Source organism: Typopeltis vanoorti, chromosome 25, assembly GCF_054136105.1.
Source record: "Typopeltis vanoorti isolate ZY-2024b chromosome 25, IOZ_Tvanoo_1.0, whole genome shotgun sequence".
NCBI lineage: Eukaryota > Metazoa > Arthropoda > Arachnida > Uropygi > Thelyphonidae > Typopeltis > Typopeltis vanoorti.
The window spans coordinates 5,318,123-5,334,077 of NC_143573.1; the positions used below are offsets into that span (position 1 = coordinate 5,318,123).

A 15,955-nucleotide genomic window follows, 5' to 3' on the forward strand; every position below is an offset into this window, starting at 1 on the left:
GTGCAATAAATTGAAAATCATTTTCTTATTAATGACACAAATTCTGAACGAGCCTTGAAATTGCAACGTGAGCCGAAGAACTTTATGTCTGGATATCGCGAGCTGGATAAAAAATTAGTGAAATCATCATTGCAAAGTTTAATCACTGATTACATTGTCAGAAGAAAAAAAATGAGCACAGAACGAGGGCGAAGCGAATTCTGTTTGTGAAGAACCATTGCCCTCACCGTACAGATCTGATGGGTTGAATGTCTCTTCTGGTGATGAAAGTGATTTCTCACCAGTTCGCAAACGTTGCCGAATATTGACGATAATTCTGATGACAAAATGTAAAAAAAAAATGCTACTTTTCAATGAAATTAAGCGAATAAAGCTTTAAAACAAACTTAGGCATTCTAATTTTCCTGAATTTTTATAAACTTTTTTATGCGATTTTAGGTTTATTTTAATTCATTGCTTCGGTTTTATGCGGTTTTAGAAAAGTATGGAACGTATCCCTAATTTTTCAACGTAATTTTGGTCTTTTTCGTGTGATTTTTTATATGCGGTTTTCTGTGGAACGTATCTACCGCATGAAAAGAGACCCGACTGTATATATATATATACTGTATATACAGTTGCATTACACGCCTTTGTCCCTTTCAATCCTTCCTGATATTCAGGCTTGATTCTATGTTTCTTAAAGTAAAATCACAGTCTGGAAGAGCGTACTAGTCACACACACACACACACACACACACACACACACACACACACACACACACACACACACACACACACACACACACACACACACACACACACACACACACACACACACACACACACACACACACACACACACACACACACACACACACACACACACACACACACACACACACACACACACACACACACAAACTGAAAATAAGGCATACCTTGGGCAAGCTTCAATATTCAATGTTGTCACATTATCCACTCTTACAAGAATTATTTATAGTTTAGAAGATACACCTTCAGTGAGTTTATTTCAATATTAATTTATGCAATGCAGTCTTATTTTACCCATAAGCAGACCCACTTGATGTACATTCTTGCTCGGGAATATCACATACATAAGTACTTACAGTTCAGCACTGCCTTTTACATGTGTCTACTCGAAAGCATCGTTCACGTTTCTTCTTTGTTCGAGTCGTTAATCATTTTCTGCCCTGAAGGACCCTTAACATGGCGGCACTGTGTTAAGGGTCCTGAGGCTCCTTCCTAGCGAGACGTTCCGACAATCGACGCAATACTTCTCATGGCGGTGGATTCAGGTAGGAGAAGATTAAGAACCCTGAGAGCTACGACGCTTTCCTTCCGGTTACCGACAACGGACCTCACCTGGCAGCGGAAGACCCAGGTAGAAGATTCAGAAACATCGCACACTACGGTCGACATTGCAGAGCAGCCTTATTTAAAGTCCATTGTTTGTTTGTTTTTTTTCCCTAAGAAGGTAAAACTTCCTTGTGTGTACCAAAGGTCAACCAGTTCTCGAATCAGATCAAGAAAGAGTCTGGAAAAAGTTCATTTAGTTTATGACGAGACGGAATCGATGAGATTTCTTTTCTGCGTTACGGAAGTCACCACAAAGTCACACACGCGTTTGTAATTCGATATTTTTAAAGAAATTTTGTGAAAGCAAAAACAGCAATCAGAACGGTTTCATCGTAAGTGTCTTTATTCAAGTTATTTGCTGCTCCCGAAACGATTCCACCTTCTTTTTGGGAAGTGCATACCTCAGCTTTTCCCAGAAGAACTTCTCTCCCCACTGAAGAAAAGTGGTAGTCGCAAGGTACGCTCTGATGTCCGGATGCAGGTCAATGTCCGATGGCAGCTCTTCCAACTTGATCATGATGATGCGGCTGATCTTGTCTTTGAGGAACTGGGCGTGCGCCATCTGAAATTCCAGAACACACCATTCGCTCTGTAGGAAGCTCCTGTGGGGGGGATAAAAAAACGGTGGGTCATAACGATGTCGGAAAGAAGCAGCTTTAAGATTTCCACATAACATTTTCAAAGAAAACTTAAATTAAGTCATAAGCAAATTAAACTTTGTAATTCCCACCAACATCGTCAGTGTATCTTAACCCTAGCAATATTGTTCGCAAAACATACAAATACCAATTAATTCCATAGGGGAAAGAGAGGAATCCTGCGCTACACAGCTTAACAATTGGAGTAAAAGAAATTCATAGGAAAGGTTAAACTGCAATTTGTAGGGAGGCATACAAACTCACGAGCCAAAACATTCCGATAGATTTGCCAAGTAGCGTGTTCGCCCTCCTCTGGCCGAGATGACCGTTTGCACCTTGGGATTCGTTCCACTACACCACGGAAGGGGTCCTCAGGCATTCCGGACCATCTACACACAATACTGTCGTAGAGGTCAGCGACCGAACGAAGCACTGGCATCGACCACCGGATGCTGTGTTCCACACGTTCACACCAATGTACGATGAGATTCGAAGCAGAAGAATTAGGGGGTCAGGGTGCGTGGATATGCTCTTCGATCCATAATTGCCCAATGCGATTCTTGTGGCACGGAAGAGTCAGGATCCATTGGGTCACATTGTGATCACGAAAGGAAAACCGTGGTCTGAAACAATTCCCCAGCTAAGAATTGGGGGTCAAGGGGTGCTCAGTGTGCGCTGATAGGACTTAGTGATGCCCACAAGAATAAGCCCCCACACAAGGATACGCCCACCACGTGCATGTTTCCAATCGTGCTCTCTGATTGGCCGGAAACGATCTGTGTGGCCATGATAATTTGGCTTTATAAGAAACAAATGTGTTGGGTGTAAGGAGAACACATTTGAAAATGGAAATGTGCAGAAGATATTACACGTATGAAAAGTGGCCAACGTACGAGTGTATATGCATAAACAAAATTTGTTCGACAGTGTAGTTGTGGAGTGCTGGGTTGTTGGTGGATTAAAAAGTAGATTGTCATTGCCCTCCCGCGATGAGTTCTTCGAGGTGTCGTATAATTACACCCCCACATATTAGGTTACCTAATAAGTGAGAAATTGGAGAAGCAGTTTTTGTTCGGTTTTCTCAGCGTACTGTTAGCTGGAGATACCGTAGCTTTATCAAATATTCGTTTTGATAAAGTCCGAGGATTCGCACTCAGCCGAATTATTTTTAATTTAATGACCGACTTTAAAAAACGTTTAGTTATTTTGAAAGCAGAGGAAGAAATAATGAAAAATATTCACCTCGAGAGCAAGATGATGGTCCTCTTGCTGTTGCTGACAGCAGCGCTGATGTTGTGGTGGATGAATTCTCCGGGGATGAAGTGCCGATAATGCAGACACAGGTTGTATTTCGGTAATTGGTTCTCCAATTCTAAATAAGAGAAAATTATTTCGTTACGATTAATTAAGGGGAAAGTCAGTGAAAGCATTCTGAAAAATGCAAAACCCACCCCTCAGAATTGCACTCTCAAGAGACTTGATAACTCCATCTATCTTTCCCCACTTGTGAAAACGACATCAAAAGTGTTAACGCTAGCCTAAAAACAACCAAAACTTCAGGATACGATGGGATTAACACAAGAATTGTGAAAGAATGCCAAATGTACATTTTTAACTTCTCACTGATGACAGGCATGTTTCCATTAGATTTTAAGAAAGCCGTAGTTGTACCTATTTACAAAAAGGAAAGCAAAAATAATAACTTGAAAAATTACAAACCGACCTCCCTTCTACCGGTCTTTTCGAAAATATTAAAGAAATTGGTAAAAATTAGACTCGTGAAATTTTTGGACGTAAACAACTTCTTTTCAAAGAATCAATTTGGGTTCAGACAAAAGTTTAGCACAGAACATGCTTTACTGAACTTCACAAACACACAGATTATACCTCCCTCGATGAACATAAACTAACATTCGCAGTATTTCTAGATATACACAAAGCTTTTGACTCAGTATCGCATGAAATTTTAATGAAAAAATTAAAAGTCATAGGAAAACGAGGTACTGCCCTAAACTGGTTCAGAAATGCCAGATCAAAATTGTAAGAATAAACAACAGCTATAGCAGCTCCAAAACGGTAGACTGCGGTGTACCACAAGGGACCAATTTCGTCTTGGGACCAATTTTATTTAATATTTATATCAATGACGTCTGCAATCTTAAACTAAATAGTAAAATAAATACTTTTGCAGATGATACAGTACTAATTTTCTCTACAGACACATTCGAACAAATGAAAACCATCGTGAATGCTGATATTTTGAAAGTTGCAAATTGGTTCCAGTTAAACAAACTTAGTCTGACTGTCTCAAAAACTAAATATATAAATTTTAACTTGCGAAATAAAATTAGCAAAATGAACTTCGCTGCACAATTAATTTTGCCTGATTGGAATTGCAGGACAAATTCAAATTGCAACTGCGAGAAAATAGAAAAAGTCAGTGTAATAACTTACTTGGGATTAAAAATTGATTGTAAGTTAAGCTGGAAACCGCATATTACCGATGTCGTAAATAAAGTAAGGATTATGTTAAGCAGACTTTACTACCTAAACAGATTCTTAAATTTAAATATGATAAAAATATTATATTCTGCCTGGATTCAAAGCGCACTACAATGTGGCATATTTAAGTTGGGGAGGAATCTATCGCACTACGCTGAAACCTTTAGTCTCGACACAGAATAAAGTGATTAAAATCTTAACTAGAAACAAATATAAGGAAACTGCAATGTGTAATAAATATATCATACTAAACATACTCTCCGTTAGATATTTATACGTCTATAGGGTACTATTATTCATAAAAACGACAACGAATACGTAAATATCAAACAAGATGCTTTCCTTAGTAGACGTAAGGGCCTAAAATATTTAGTTCCAAAGGCAAATAAAGAAGCAACACACAAACATTAGACTTATTTATAGCCAAAAGTATTCAACACGCTACCACCTTTAACAATAAGAAATGAAACTAATCCAAACAATTGCAAAACTCGAATCAAAGAGTATTTATTTTCCCACAGAAATGAGGAAGCTCTGTTTATAATAATTGTAGAAATTATTGGTTTTTAGCATATTTGTATTCAAAGATCCAGTCTCGTGGGTAAAACGTAAAAGTTTAAATGCAATTTAATTGCTTTGTTTTATTTTATTCCCAATTAATTGTTATGCAACTTTCTCTGTACATATTAGCATGTCTCCTGTGAGTTTATTATGAAATTATATTATAATAATATGTAATGTGTATGTTATGTGAATGTACATATGTGTATATAATGAAAATGCATTACATAAATTTCTGTAACGTTATGCACACCATAACCAGGATGAGCTGTTGCTCTTAGGTTACAAATACGATTGTTCAACATTTTGTACTATTATAGGAAGCTTACAAATAAATTATAAATTACAAATAAATAAAAAAAAAGTCATCTTGTTTCTCCTCTGAAAGGAAAGCTATTCCATATTAGTAGTAGTTCGTCGTGGTTATTTTAGCAGCAAATAATTTCAGATTATGCTAACATTAATTATCACTCGAGATAAGAGTCAAAGAAAGACTTTTATTATTTTTAAATAAAATTTACTCAACTGGTATCCCCCCAATAGAATGGAAATAAAGCAATTGTGATTCCTATCTTTAAGAAAGGTAATAGAGATGACCCTAAAAACTATAGAGGTATCAGTATACTGAATTCCTGTTACAAAATATATAGCAGAATCTTAAATAGCAAACTAATGAAATATTCCGAAAACTTTATTTTAGAAGTACAGAATGGATTTAGAAAAGGACGATCATGTACAGACCCGGCCTTTTGCCTAAAATTAATAATAGAGAAAAGAAGAGAATACAATTTGGAAACAAATTGTATTCTCAATTGTATTCTCAATTGTATTCTCAATTGTATTCTCAATTTCGAAGTCAATATTGCATTTATTGACTTCGAAAAAGCATTTTACAAAGTTAAAAGAAACATATTATTTAACATATTAAAAGAAAGACAAATACCAAATAATATCCTAAAAGCTATCGCAAGTATATATGAAAATAATCAAATACAAATAAGATTAAATCACGAGCTATCATATACGAGAGAGATAAACCAAGGGGTCCGACAGGGATGTCCCCTCTCAGCAACTCTTTTTTAATATCTACTTAAATGAAATAATAATAAAATGGAATAAAAATTTAAATCAAGGAATTAAACTTTCACCTACAGTTAACTTAAACACTCTCCTCTTTGCCGACGACCAAATAATAATTACAAATTCTGAAGATAAACTACAGAAAGCTATTTTAGATCTAAATGAGATATCCAAAGATTATGGTATGATAATATCAACGGAAAAATCAAAAACTATGGCCTTTAAAGGACAAGATCCAGCAAGAACTAAAATAGTAATAGATAACAAGATCTTAGAGCAGATGAATTCATTTAACTACCTAGGATGTATGATCACATATGAAAATGAAAAAGATATAAACGTAAAATTGCAAAATATTTAAAAATGACAGTTGTAATTAACTCTATATTTAAACCAAACCTAGCTCAAAAACAAACCAGGCTAAAAGTATACAATACATTAGCCCTACCGGTCTTAATGTATGGAAGCGAAATCTGGACAATAAAACAAAAAGACAAACAAAGATTAACAACAGCAGAAATGAAGTTTATGAGAAAAACTGCAAAGTATACCATAATTGATCACAAAATGGAACGAAGATATTATGAAAGAATTAAACCAAGAACCAGTAATTGAAAAAATTAAAAAATATAAACATAAATGGATGGAACACGTTAAAAAAATGAAAACAGAAAGATTACCAAAACAAGCCTTAAAGTACAAGCCATTAGGAAAAAGAAAAGCAGGAAGTCCTCTTAAAAGATTCAACGATGACTTCTAAGGTCGGAACAAGCCATGCTAGGCCTAAATCCTTGATACGCATGATGATGATGATAATGATAATGATATGCGAAAGTGTCGAATTCATTCAACTCTGTTTGAGTACAACAGATAAATCACGTTTTTGCCGTCTTCAGTCCGATTGCCATTGAGTAGTCAAAAAAATCTACAAAACATTCACAATTTTAGAAGTATTTTATCGCCTTTTTATCTTTCTGTCGTCGCATTCTAAAAAAATGAAAGAAATTTCAGAAAGCTGACAAAAAGCTGTCAATGATTTTAACAGACAACTGAAGTGGGGCAGACAACTGGCTCCATCTCATGAACCCTAACACTATATAGTACTGTCTGAAATAATATGCGTTCTGTGGTCAGTTTTTTCATTTGGACTAAAACCCCGAGTTTTCTGGGAAGAGAGAGGGAAAAACCCGAATCGTCTATGCCAGGGAATCACTAACTGGAAAACTGGTCGCAGAAAGGTTTAGAAAAAAGTTCGTGTAGTCTGTAATAAGAATCGAACTTAAAACTGCGTTTCACATCGGCTGTGTAGCCCCGTGGATGCCATAAGGACGTTTCCACAGGGGCTATTTCATTAAATAAATGATCGTTAGTAATATTTAAAGCCTGTGCAGAAGCATTTACCTGAGGGTATCAATATTTGTTGAAACTGCTTCATTTGTGAAATTACTTCTCATTAACAGGTGGGAGGTGCTTCCCGCACATCCTCTCTAATTCTAAAGTCTTACAGGCCATCTTGGTGAGTTTTTTCCTGTTTGCATTTCTATTTCGTTTCACCAATTGTTTTTTTTTTTTTTTTAGATTATTTCATATTTGCGACTTATTTCTTATTATCTATGTAACAAACTTTGTTTTTGTGCCACCCTTATTCCTAATTACGTGCGAATAGTTACATAATATTCCACAGGACTACGCAAACTTCTGTATATTAAGCACACCGATCAACTTATGTCTCCTTAAGCAAACAAAAGTCTTTCTTTTTTGAAATCATCCGCTTACTCACCTGAGACCAGATGTTTCTGCACAAATTCTTCGTCCTCGTTACTGTACGAAATGAAAGCGTCGAACTGTTTATCGTAATCGAAGTCCTCTTCTTTGATCCAAGTTATCCCGCGGGAGTAGAGCCACACCTTGATCATGACGTGGTTGTGTTTGTAGCAGAAGTACAGCGTGCTACTTACGATCAACAGCACTAACAAATACACAAAACATTCATTATTATTACTGTTTGAAGAGGACTCAAGTAGCATACATTTAAACACACACAAAGGCAAACAAAGCGAGGTCTCATATTAATTATCGGTCGGATTATTCATAATGTGAGAGTTCAAACTGAAAAAGTTAATTAAAAACCTATTAATAAATTATTCAAATTAAGTGGATATTGAATCCAACATTATTTCAAAGCTGAATAGAGAAGCAACAAAAGTTTCAAAGAAACTACAAGAGTTTCATGCAGAATATGGAAACTATAAAAGTTTCTACGATCCAAGCGTAAGCAAACCTTTCATGACAGGGGCAACTGGTGGTCATGAAAGGTTTGCTTACAAATAGAAACTTTTATAGTTTCTATTTATAGCTATATTCGGCAAAAAATTCTTGTTGTTTCTCTGTTCGGCTTTGAAATAATGTTGGATTCAATATCCACTTAATTTGAATAATTTTGCATCGCCGAAGTGAAGCCTTTTGGCTGTTTTTCAGTAATTCTTGATGCCTTTTGTGATGTGACACCTTTTCTAGCAAATCGTATGGTAAAGTAAAAGCTCAACATCACTACAACCTCAGTATTTATTCTGGGTCTGGCTCCCAATGACGAGACCTCAAAAAAGGTCAAAAACGGTTCGGGCCTGGCTCTGAGAGGCTCTGCTTGGGGGTTGGTTTTTGCCTATCTCTGAGCGGGGTCACCGCTGAGATTATGGCTCTGCTTGGTGGCGGGGCGAGCCTGCCACTGGGTAGAGCCATGGCTGAGAAGTTCTTCTCGTTGAGGGTGAGCCTGTCACTGAGTGGAACAACGCTGATTTGGGCGATCTTTCGGGATCATCTTATTTTTAGAGCCCGCTTCACCTATACAAAGGTCAAAACTAGTTGGAAGCTTCGGTGATGAATGGCAATGCTGTAGCTCATGAAGTTTTAACTGCGGTTCGGCTGTTGCTGTCATCCAGATCCCGGGTGTGTGTGTGGGGGGTAATGAATGGCAATGCTGTAGCCCGTGAAGTTAACTGAGGTAGAGCTGTTGCTGTTACCCCTCGGATGACATATGAGCGGCTCTGCTCGGTGGTGGGTTGAACCTGCCACGGTGTAGAGCCAACCGGTTCTGAGAGTTCTTCTCAGTGGCAGGGTGAGCCTATTACTGAGGGGAACAACGCTGAATTTTTGGAGTTTGACCTGTACTTGAACATTCAACAAAGGTCGAAACTGGTCTGGATAGTGACCCCCCCCCCATAATGTATAACATCATACATGTTCCCTAGGAGATGTGTTTTACATTATGGGAAACACTAAGGATAGTGATCAGAGCTTATTCCACCTTTACTACGAGTTGCAACTGTCATGAATGGTTTGCTTACGCTTGGATCCGCTGAAACTCTTATAGTTTCTATATTCGGCATGAAACTTTTGTAGTTTCTCTATTCGTCTTTGAAATAATGTTGGATTCAATATCCACTTAAATTTGAATAATTTTGAAACGCCGAAGTGAAGCCTTTTGGCTCTCTTTTTCACTAATTAATAAAATTTATTTTTTTCAATCATCACAACCCTTCAGTTTCCACTTTCTTCAGTCATTGGCGATACTTACAAACATTTTTTTATTTTTTTATTTTCACTACCTCTGAATAACAGAAAAATGGAGGAGTTTTGGGGCTTCAGATTTAGAGGATCAGCGGTAATTGCTATGAGCGAGGATGGATCCAAACGGCCCGTGTTTGCATCGGTGTAATTCACGCAACCACAAAACCACGAGTGAAACACAGTGCGATTATAAAAGACCGAAGTACGTGGGCAATGGAAATCCTATTTGGTGGCCTTTGAACTACGGAAGTAATTCTTGAGTTTTGTGACCACAGGATCGGGTGTAAAATTGTAACAAATATGTCAACGTCCTTCTCTTCAACCGTCGCACTTAATCCAAACCAACAAACGCAGATCAAAATCGAGCCCAAATTGCCGGAAGAATTTCTTAATCGTGTACTAGAAGTCATTAATTTTACGACAAAATTTCACGATAACTGTCGAAACTGGGTCACTTTTCACGACTTCCTCGTATCGTGCCGTTTAGTTGTCGTTATTGCTTAGATAAGAATCTGAAATGTTTGTTTTATACATCATTGTCACTCAAACAGTAGACCGATAGCACTTTGTTATTTTTGTATTCTTTTAAATTTATTTTCTGAACTTCATCTACCACCTAAGGACAGTTAGGGACTTCCATGCCCACGGTGGGATTCGGAAACTCTCAGACTGTTGGTTGGAGAGCGGATACGCTGACCACCCGGCCAACCAGGCAAGTTATATGAACTGTTATTTGTTCACTTCTGACTTAAAGCGCTATAAATATTCTCTCTCTCTCTCTCTTTTAAAAAAGTAGAGTTTATAATCTAGTAGCAGAAGCATCCTTTCAATTAGTCGCTTCAAGGAAATCGGCATCTAAATAGAGAGAAAGGGTGAGGGTGAGCACTCGTGCTTGGCACAGAGAAGTTAAATTTTATTTCCCTGATTTTATGTATTTCATTACTGTTAATGTCGGAGAAACCGATTTCTAAATAAATTATAAACTATGACGATAATTGGCATTTTGTCCAGGATGAAAACTTGTGACGGAACTGACTGGACATTAAATATTTCTGTCGTTTGTTCTTTCAATACTTAAAAAATATTTCACAAATTAGGAAGTAAGTGGAGGCAAACATCTACGACAACAACTTCTTCAAGTGTCATCCCCTAGAACAGTGTTTCCCAACCTTTTTGATGTCGCGGACCCCTGTAGCGAATGTTAATTCACCGCGGCCCCTATAAAATCCAAAATGGAAATTGTTTATATTTTACGTATCATAAAGATGAAGTAATAAATTACAACTTTACAACACTAAATGTGTCATTTATGTCAATGCGATACTGTTATGAATGGAGATATTCGGAATAATATGGACATATCAATTAGGCCAGGTGTGAGCAACATGATAAGATAAAGTTTGATGAAAATAAACTATCCCGCGGACCCCTTTTGAATTACTCGCGGACCCCCGGGGGTCCACGGATCACAGGTTGGGAAACACTGCCCTAGAAGGAGGTCGGAAACCATGTCTCGGAACTTTTTTCTTTCTTTTGCTGCTCTGGAACATTTATGGTAATTCAAGCCAGTCCAGTGCTTAATGTCTTCAAACCACATTCCTCTGGGTCTATCTCTCCCTCTTTTTCCATCCAGCTTCCCTTCTGATATTCCGCATTTGAAAACAAGGAACAGAATCTTGGAAATTGGATCTTGATGTGAGAACATTATAAAAAGTAGGGAATTTTGACAACCTGATACAGGAAATGAAAAGAATTAAAGTTGATGTGATGAGAATTAGTGAAACAAGACGTCCTAACACAGGAAAAGAAAAAAAACAACAACAAAACACGCATATTTCATAACCACCATCAACACACGCAACTAATTACAGGAAGGCCGTCCTTGCTTTATATCACTGAGTCCTCAGTTTTTCATAAGGTTGAGCAATTTTCAATTTTTACACGATTGGTCGTTGACCAATCGTGAAAAAGTCCTTGCCAACAATTTTTAATTAATATTTGGTGCACGAGTGTTATTTTGAAATATTAAAATAATAATAATAATAAACCGACCGATAATAGTTGGCGTTTGCTTGTATGTGTGAATATGGACAAAGGTCGTGATCTGAGTGACAAACTGCGAACGGGGTTTGACGACAGCGGAAATCATTTTCCTGCTTGGGTGGTCACGTGTAACAGAATTTCGGTGTGCTGATCATCCCAGAGCGGTATAATAAACGGAAAACATCGAGTCAACGTCCGACATGCTGCTCGACACAACAGCATTGCAAGCACGTTGTCGATGCAAAAAGGAGGGCAAACACAGGACTGTGTTATTAAATCGAAATTCCCGCTGCAGTTTGTCGAATGACCGCGAGAAAACGGCTACGGGACCAACACTTCCGAAGATGGTATGAACATCGTTTTTGACCAAGTAGGTTGACCCTTTATCCCGCACGTGACTTTCAATAGAACACTGAAATCTCCAATGGAATAGTGAAAAATTCTTGCGGTTATTGACGGAAGAGCATCCTGAACTTGTTTGGCGATGCTCCAGCGTAATTTTCGAGAACACTGCTCGAATCCGACTCTCAGGTGGTTATCGGTAATAAAGAGGGCACTTCGCATATTGTGATGTCTTAACATTTTATAATTTAAAATCAGAAAACCAGTCGCGAAACTGTCTTCGGGCTAAATAACCCGAAAGCTCATTGAAACGTTTGTTCTGCGAATGGTTTCGAATGCTGCTGTTTGTAAGAGAGAGAGAGAGAGAGAGAGAGAGAGAGAGAGAGAGAGAGAGAGAGAGAGAGAGAGAGAGAGAGAGTAATATACATTATAGATCGAATTACTTTTTCACTTCATTCCAAACATTTTAATCAAGGCTTTAATAAATTTAAAATAATACAATGAGATGGACGAAATTCGTATTCTATAATATAATATAATATAATATAAAACCATATAATATGTATGGTTCAGATACTACAGAAGTAACGTACTCACCTAACACAGTGAGGCCACTTATTACGTAGATTGCTATGGAAATGGGGCACAGATCCAAATCTCCCAAGGCGATAATGAAGATTTCCTCATCGTCCGCATCTCCGCTGATGCATTTTGTGGTATTTGCGTCCACAATCTAAAAGATACAATGAAAGCAGTTCTGTTCTTTTAACCAAACCGGATATACGTTCTTATTGTAACTGTTCACCGATCTCCGACAATAGCTATTTCTTTTTTTATGTTTTGAAAAAGATAAAGAAAAACTAACTTCACAGGACTTTTCGTTCAAAGACGTGTTTTTGTTGTTCCTGCAGAAAGCACCCGAAAAAGTGCATTAAAATGGAGGGTGAGATTAGCACATGATATACGGCCGTGCAAGCAACTCATTTCGGCATCATACGTCCACCTACGGTGATCAAAAAAGTGTCAAAGATCGTCTTTACGAACTACTTCTGATGAGCAGTGCGAGCAAAAACGACCTCAACTGAATACTCAAGAAGAAAAAAAAAGTTTGATCACACTGAATGTTTTTCTGTGTGAATCCATTGCACAAATGATTGCAAGCCGCCAACCTTTACGGTTGGAGCCTCCAACCTGTAAGCCTACTTCAGGCCTTCAATCTGTTCGTCTTGCAATATTCAGTAATGTTGGATATTTATAAGGGAACAAAGATTTGCTTCGAAGACAGTCCAATATTAAAAATTCGGGTGTCAGGCTCTGTAGAGAAAAATTTAAAAAAAAATTGTATATGATTTATATATATATATAAACACACAATTAACCTACCACTGAATTCTAGAGTGCGTACTTATTATACTTGTTTGATCTTGAAGCAACAGGCACCGGCAAATGCTGACATCCGTCACCAGTTACTCAATCAGTTTACAGCTGACTCTCGTGTCATAACGTTCGATGAACTTCTGATTCGATGTGAGTGAACAATTCTGTGTTTTCGAACTTATATGTTTTTATTAGCAGTTCTTTAAGTTTAAGATAAGATTTCTGTTTTCATGAAGGCTTAATATAGTTCTGTAAATTTTAAAATAAATTTTTTCATTTTGAACGCGTTTTTTCTTGCCCGCTCCCCTAATTTGCTGATTACTGAAACCCGCAATTATTCGGTGTATTTGTATGTGTGTGTTTTTATGTTTTTTTTAATACAATATCTTTCCTTTTTATTTACGTATCGTAGGTTTATTCCTAAATTGAACTGATCATCAGCAAAGCTTTCGTAATGCGGATGTTTGGGTTGTGTGTGTGTGATTGCCAGCTGATCGACTGTTTTATGGCAGGAAGCGATCTCGTATTTCATTGGACATAATATATTACGAGAGAGAGACGAAAACTCTCTATGGAAAAATATATATATATGATTTTTAAACATATAGAACTGTATTCGGCCTTCATGAAAACAGCAATCTTATCTTAAACTTGCAGAACTGTTTTTGAATGTTCATAATGTTTAAAACGATAAAATAATTTAAAGAAATTATTTAATAATAAGCTTTACTTTTAGAAAAAAAATTTTTTTACAGTCAGTTACCCATTACTTTGCAAAAGAAAATGAGCAGAAGAAAAGCAGAAGGTGGTAGCAAGCGCCAGTTTAATGAACTGTGGGTAAATGAGTTCTTATTTATTGCGGGTCCTTCAGGAAAACAGTTGTGCTTTTTTAAGTTAAGGGATATTACATCCCATATTGTTTCATAGCCGAATAAGAAACTCAAAGAGTTTCATGCCGAATATAGTAAATATATAAAGTTCAGCGAGTCCAAGCGTTAGCAAATACCTGGATAGTGTTACAACTGACCATTTAGGGAGTGCAACACTGAGGCAACTCATGGTAAGGGTGGAGCAAGCTCCGATCACTATTCTTGATATTTCCCCATAAATGTGAAAACCAGCTCCTAGGAGCTGTATTACTGTTCTACATTATGAGTGAGAGAAGGTCACTACACAGACCGGTTTCAACATTTATTGAGGTCTGCTTTGTTTGTGAAAGCATTCTCTCAGATAATAGAAGCATGATCTTAACAGACACTATAGAAAACATCAAGATGAATTAGAAGATAAACTGAAGTTAGTTCCTGGGTCTGAGTTGCGGAAAGAATGTGTGGTTAAGAAAAAGGAAGAAATAAAAAAGAGACAAAATATATTTGTGAAACGAAGTTGTGAAAGTGTGGCAATGCTGGAGGCGTCTTATAAAATTGCCTTTATGTTGGCTAAAAAACACAAGCCTTTCTCTGATGGAGAGGAAGTTGTTAAGTCCTGTCTCGAAAAATTTGCAAAATTTCTTGTTGATAAGAATGTTGAAAGAAGAATAGTAAACCAAATTGCTCTGTCCAAGCAAACCATTACAAGACGCATCGAAAAACTTTCCCATGATGTTACCGAGCAATTGAAACACCACGTTCATGCTTGTTCTTTCTTTTCTTTAGCCTTGCACGAATCCGCTGACATACGTGATGTAGTCCAATTAAGCATTTTTATAAGAGGCATTGATGGTAATTTTAACATCTTTGAAGAACTTATCGGTCTTGAGTCACTTCATGGAAAAAGCAGAGGGTCAGACATATTTGACAAAGTAAAGTCATGTCTAAAAATCAACAACTAGATTCTAGTAAGCTCATCAGTGTTTGCACTGATGGAGCACCGTCAATGGTAGGTAGAGTTTCTGGGACTAAGTAAAATTGTAACTTTACTTGAAAGTTTTTAGGTCGTTCTCTACTAAAGTATCATTGTATTATACATGAAGAATCTCTGTGTGGAAACACTCTAAATTTGAAGCATGTTATGATACCAGTTGTAAAGTGTGTGAATAAAATTAGAGCAAGAGGGTTAAACAGAAGAGAATTCAGAGAATATTGTGAACTGCTAGATATGGAATATGGTGAACTCTTCCTTCATTGTGAGGTGCGCTGGCTTTCCAAAGGACAAGTTCTCAGTAGATTTTGTAAACTGAAAGAAAGTGTTCGTAATTTTCTGGAAGAGAAGGATGATCTGCAGGAGGAAAAAGCCCCGTTGATGAGAAATGGCTATTTGATTTAATATTTTTAGTTAATGTTACCAGCCCCCCCCCCTCAATGATCTAAATTTGAAACTGCAGGGCAAGAACAAATTGTTTCTTAGCCTAGTAAATGATATCAGTGCATTCAAAATGAAATTAAAACTCTTCATCTCCCAGTTAGAAAACACGAATTTGAGTCTTCCCCATTTAAAAGAACATAGCGAATCTGTTGAAGATAATGGCAACTTTACAGAATATACTG

The 15,955-nt window shown here is 37.1% G+C and overlaps 1 protein-coding gene across 1 annotated transcript in view; it reads right to left on the reverse strand.

Annotated features, from left to right (window-relative positions):
- Window positions 1–926: 926 nt before the first annotated feature.
- Window positions 927–15,955, reverse strand: part of LOC150092495 (uncharacterized) — a 45,155-nt gene continuing 30,126 nt past the window's right edge. Inside the window, exons 4-7 of the mRNA XM_090414813.1 lie at window positions 12,690–12,825; window positions 7,921–8,109; window positions 3,240–3,369; window positions 927–1,961 (exon numbers count right to left, since the gene is read on the reverse strand). Coding sequence (XP_090270939.1) covers window positions 1,706–1,961; window positions 3,240–3,369; window positions 7,921–8,109; window positions 12,690–12,825 — 711 coding nt within the window. The 3' untranslated portion in view covers window positions 927–1,705. The remainder of the gene's footprint in view (window positions 1,962–3,239; window positions 3,370–7,920; window positions 8,110–12,689; window positions 12,826–15,955) is intronic.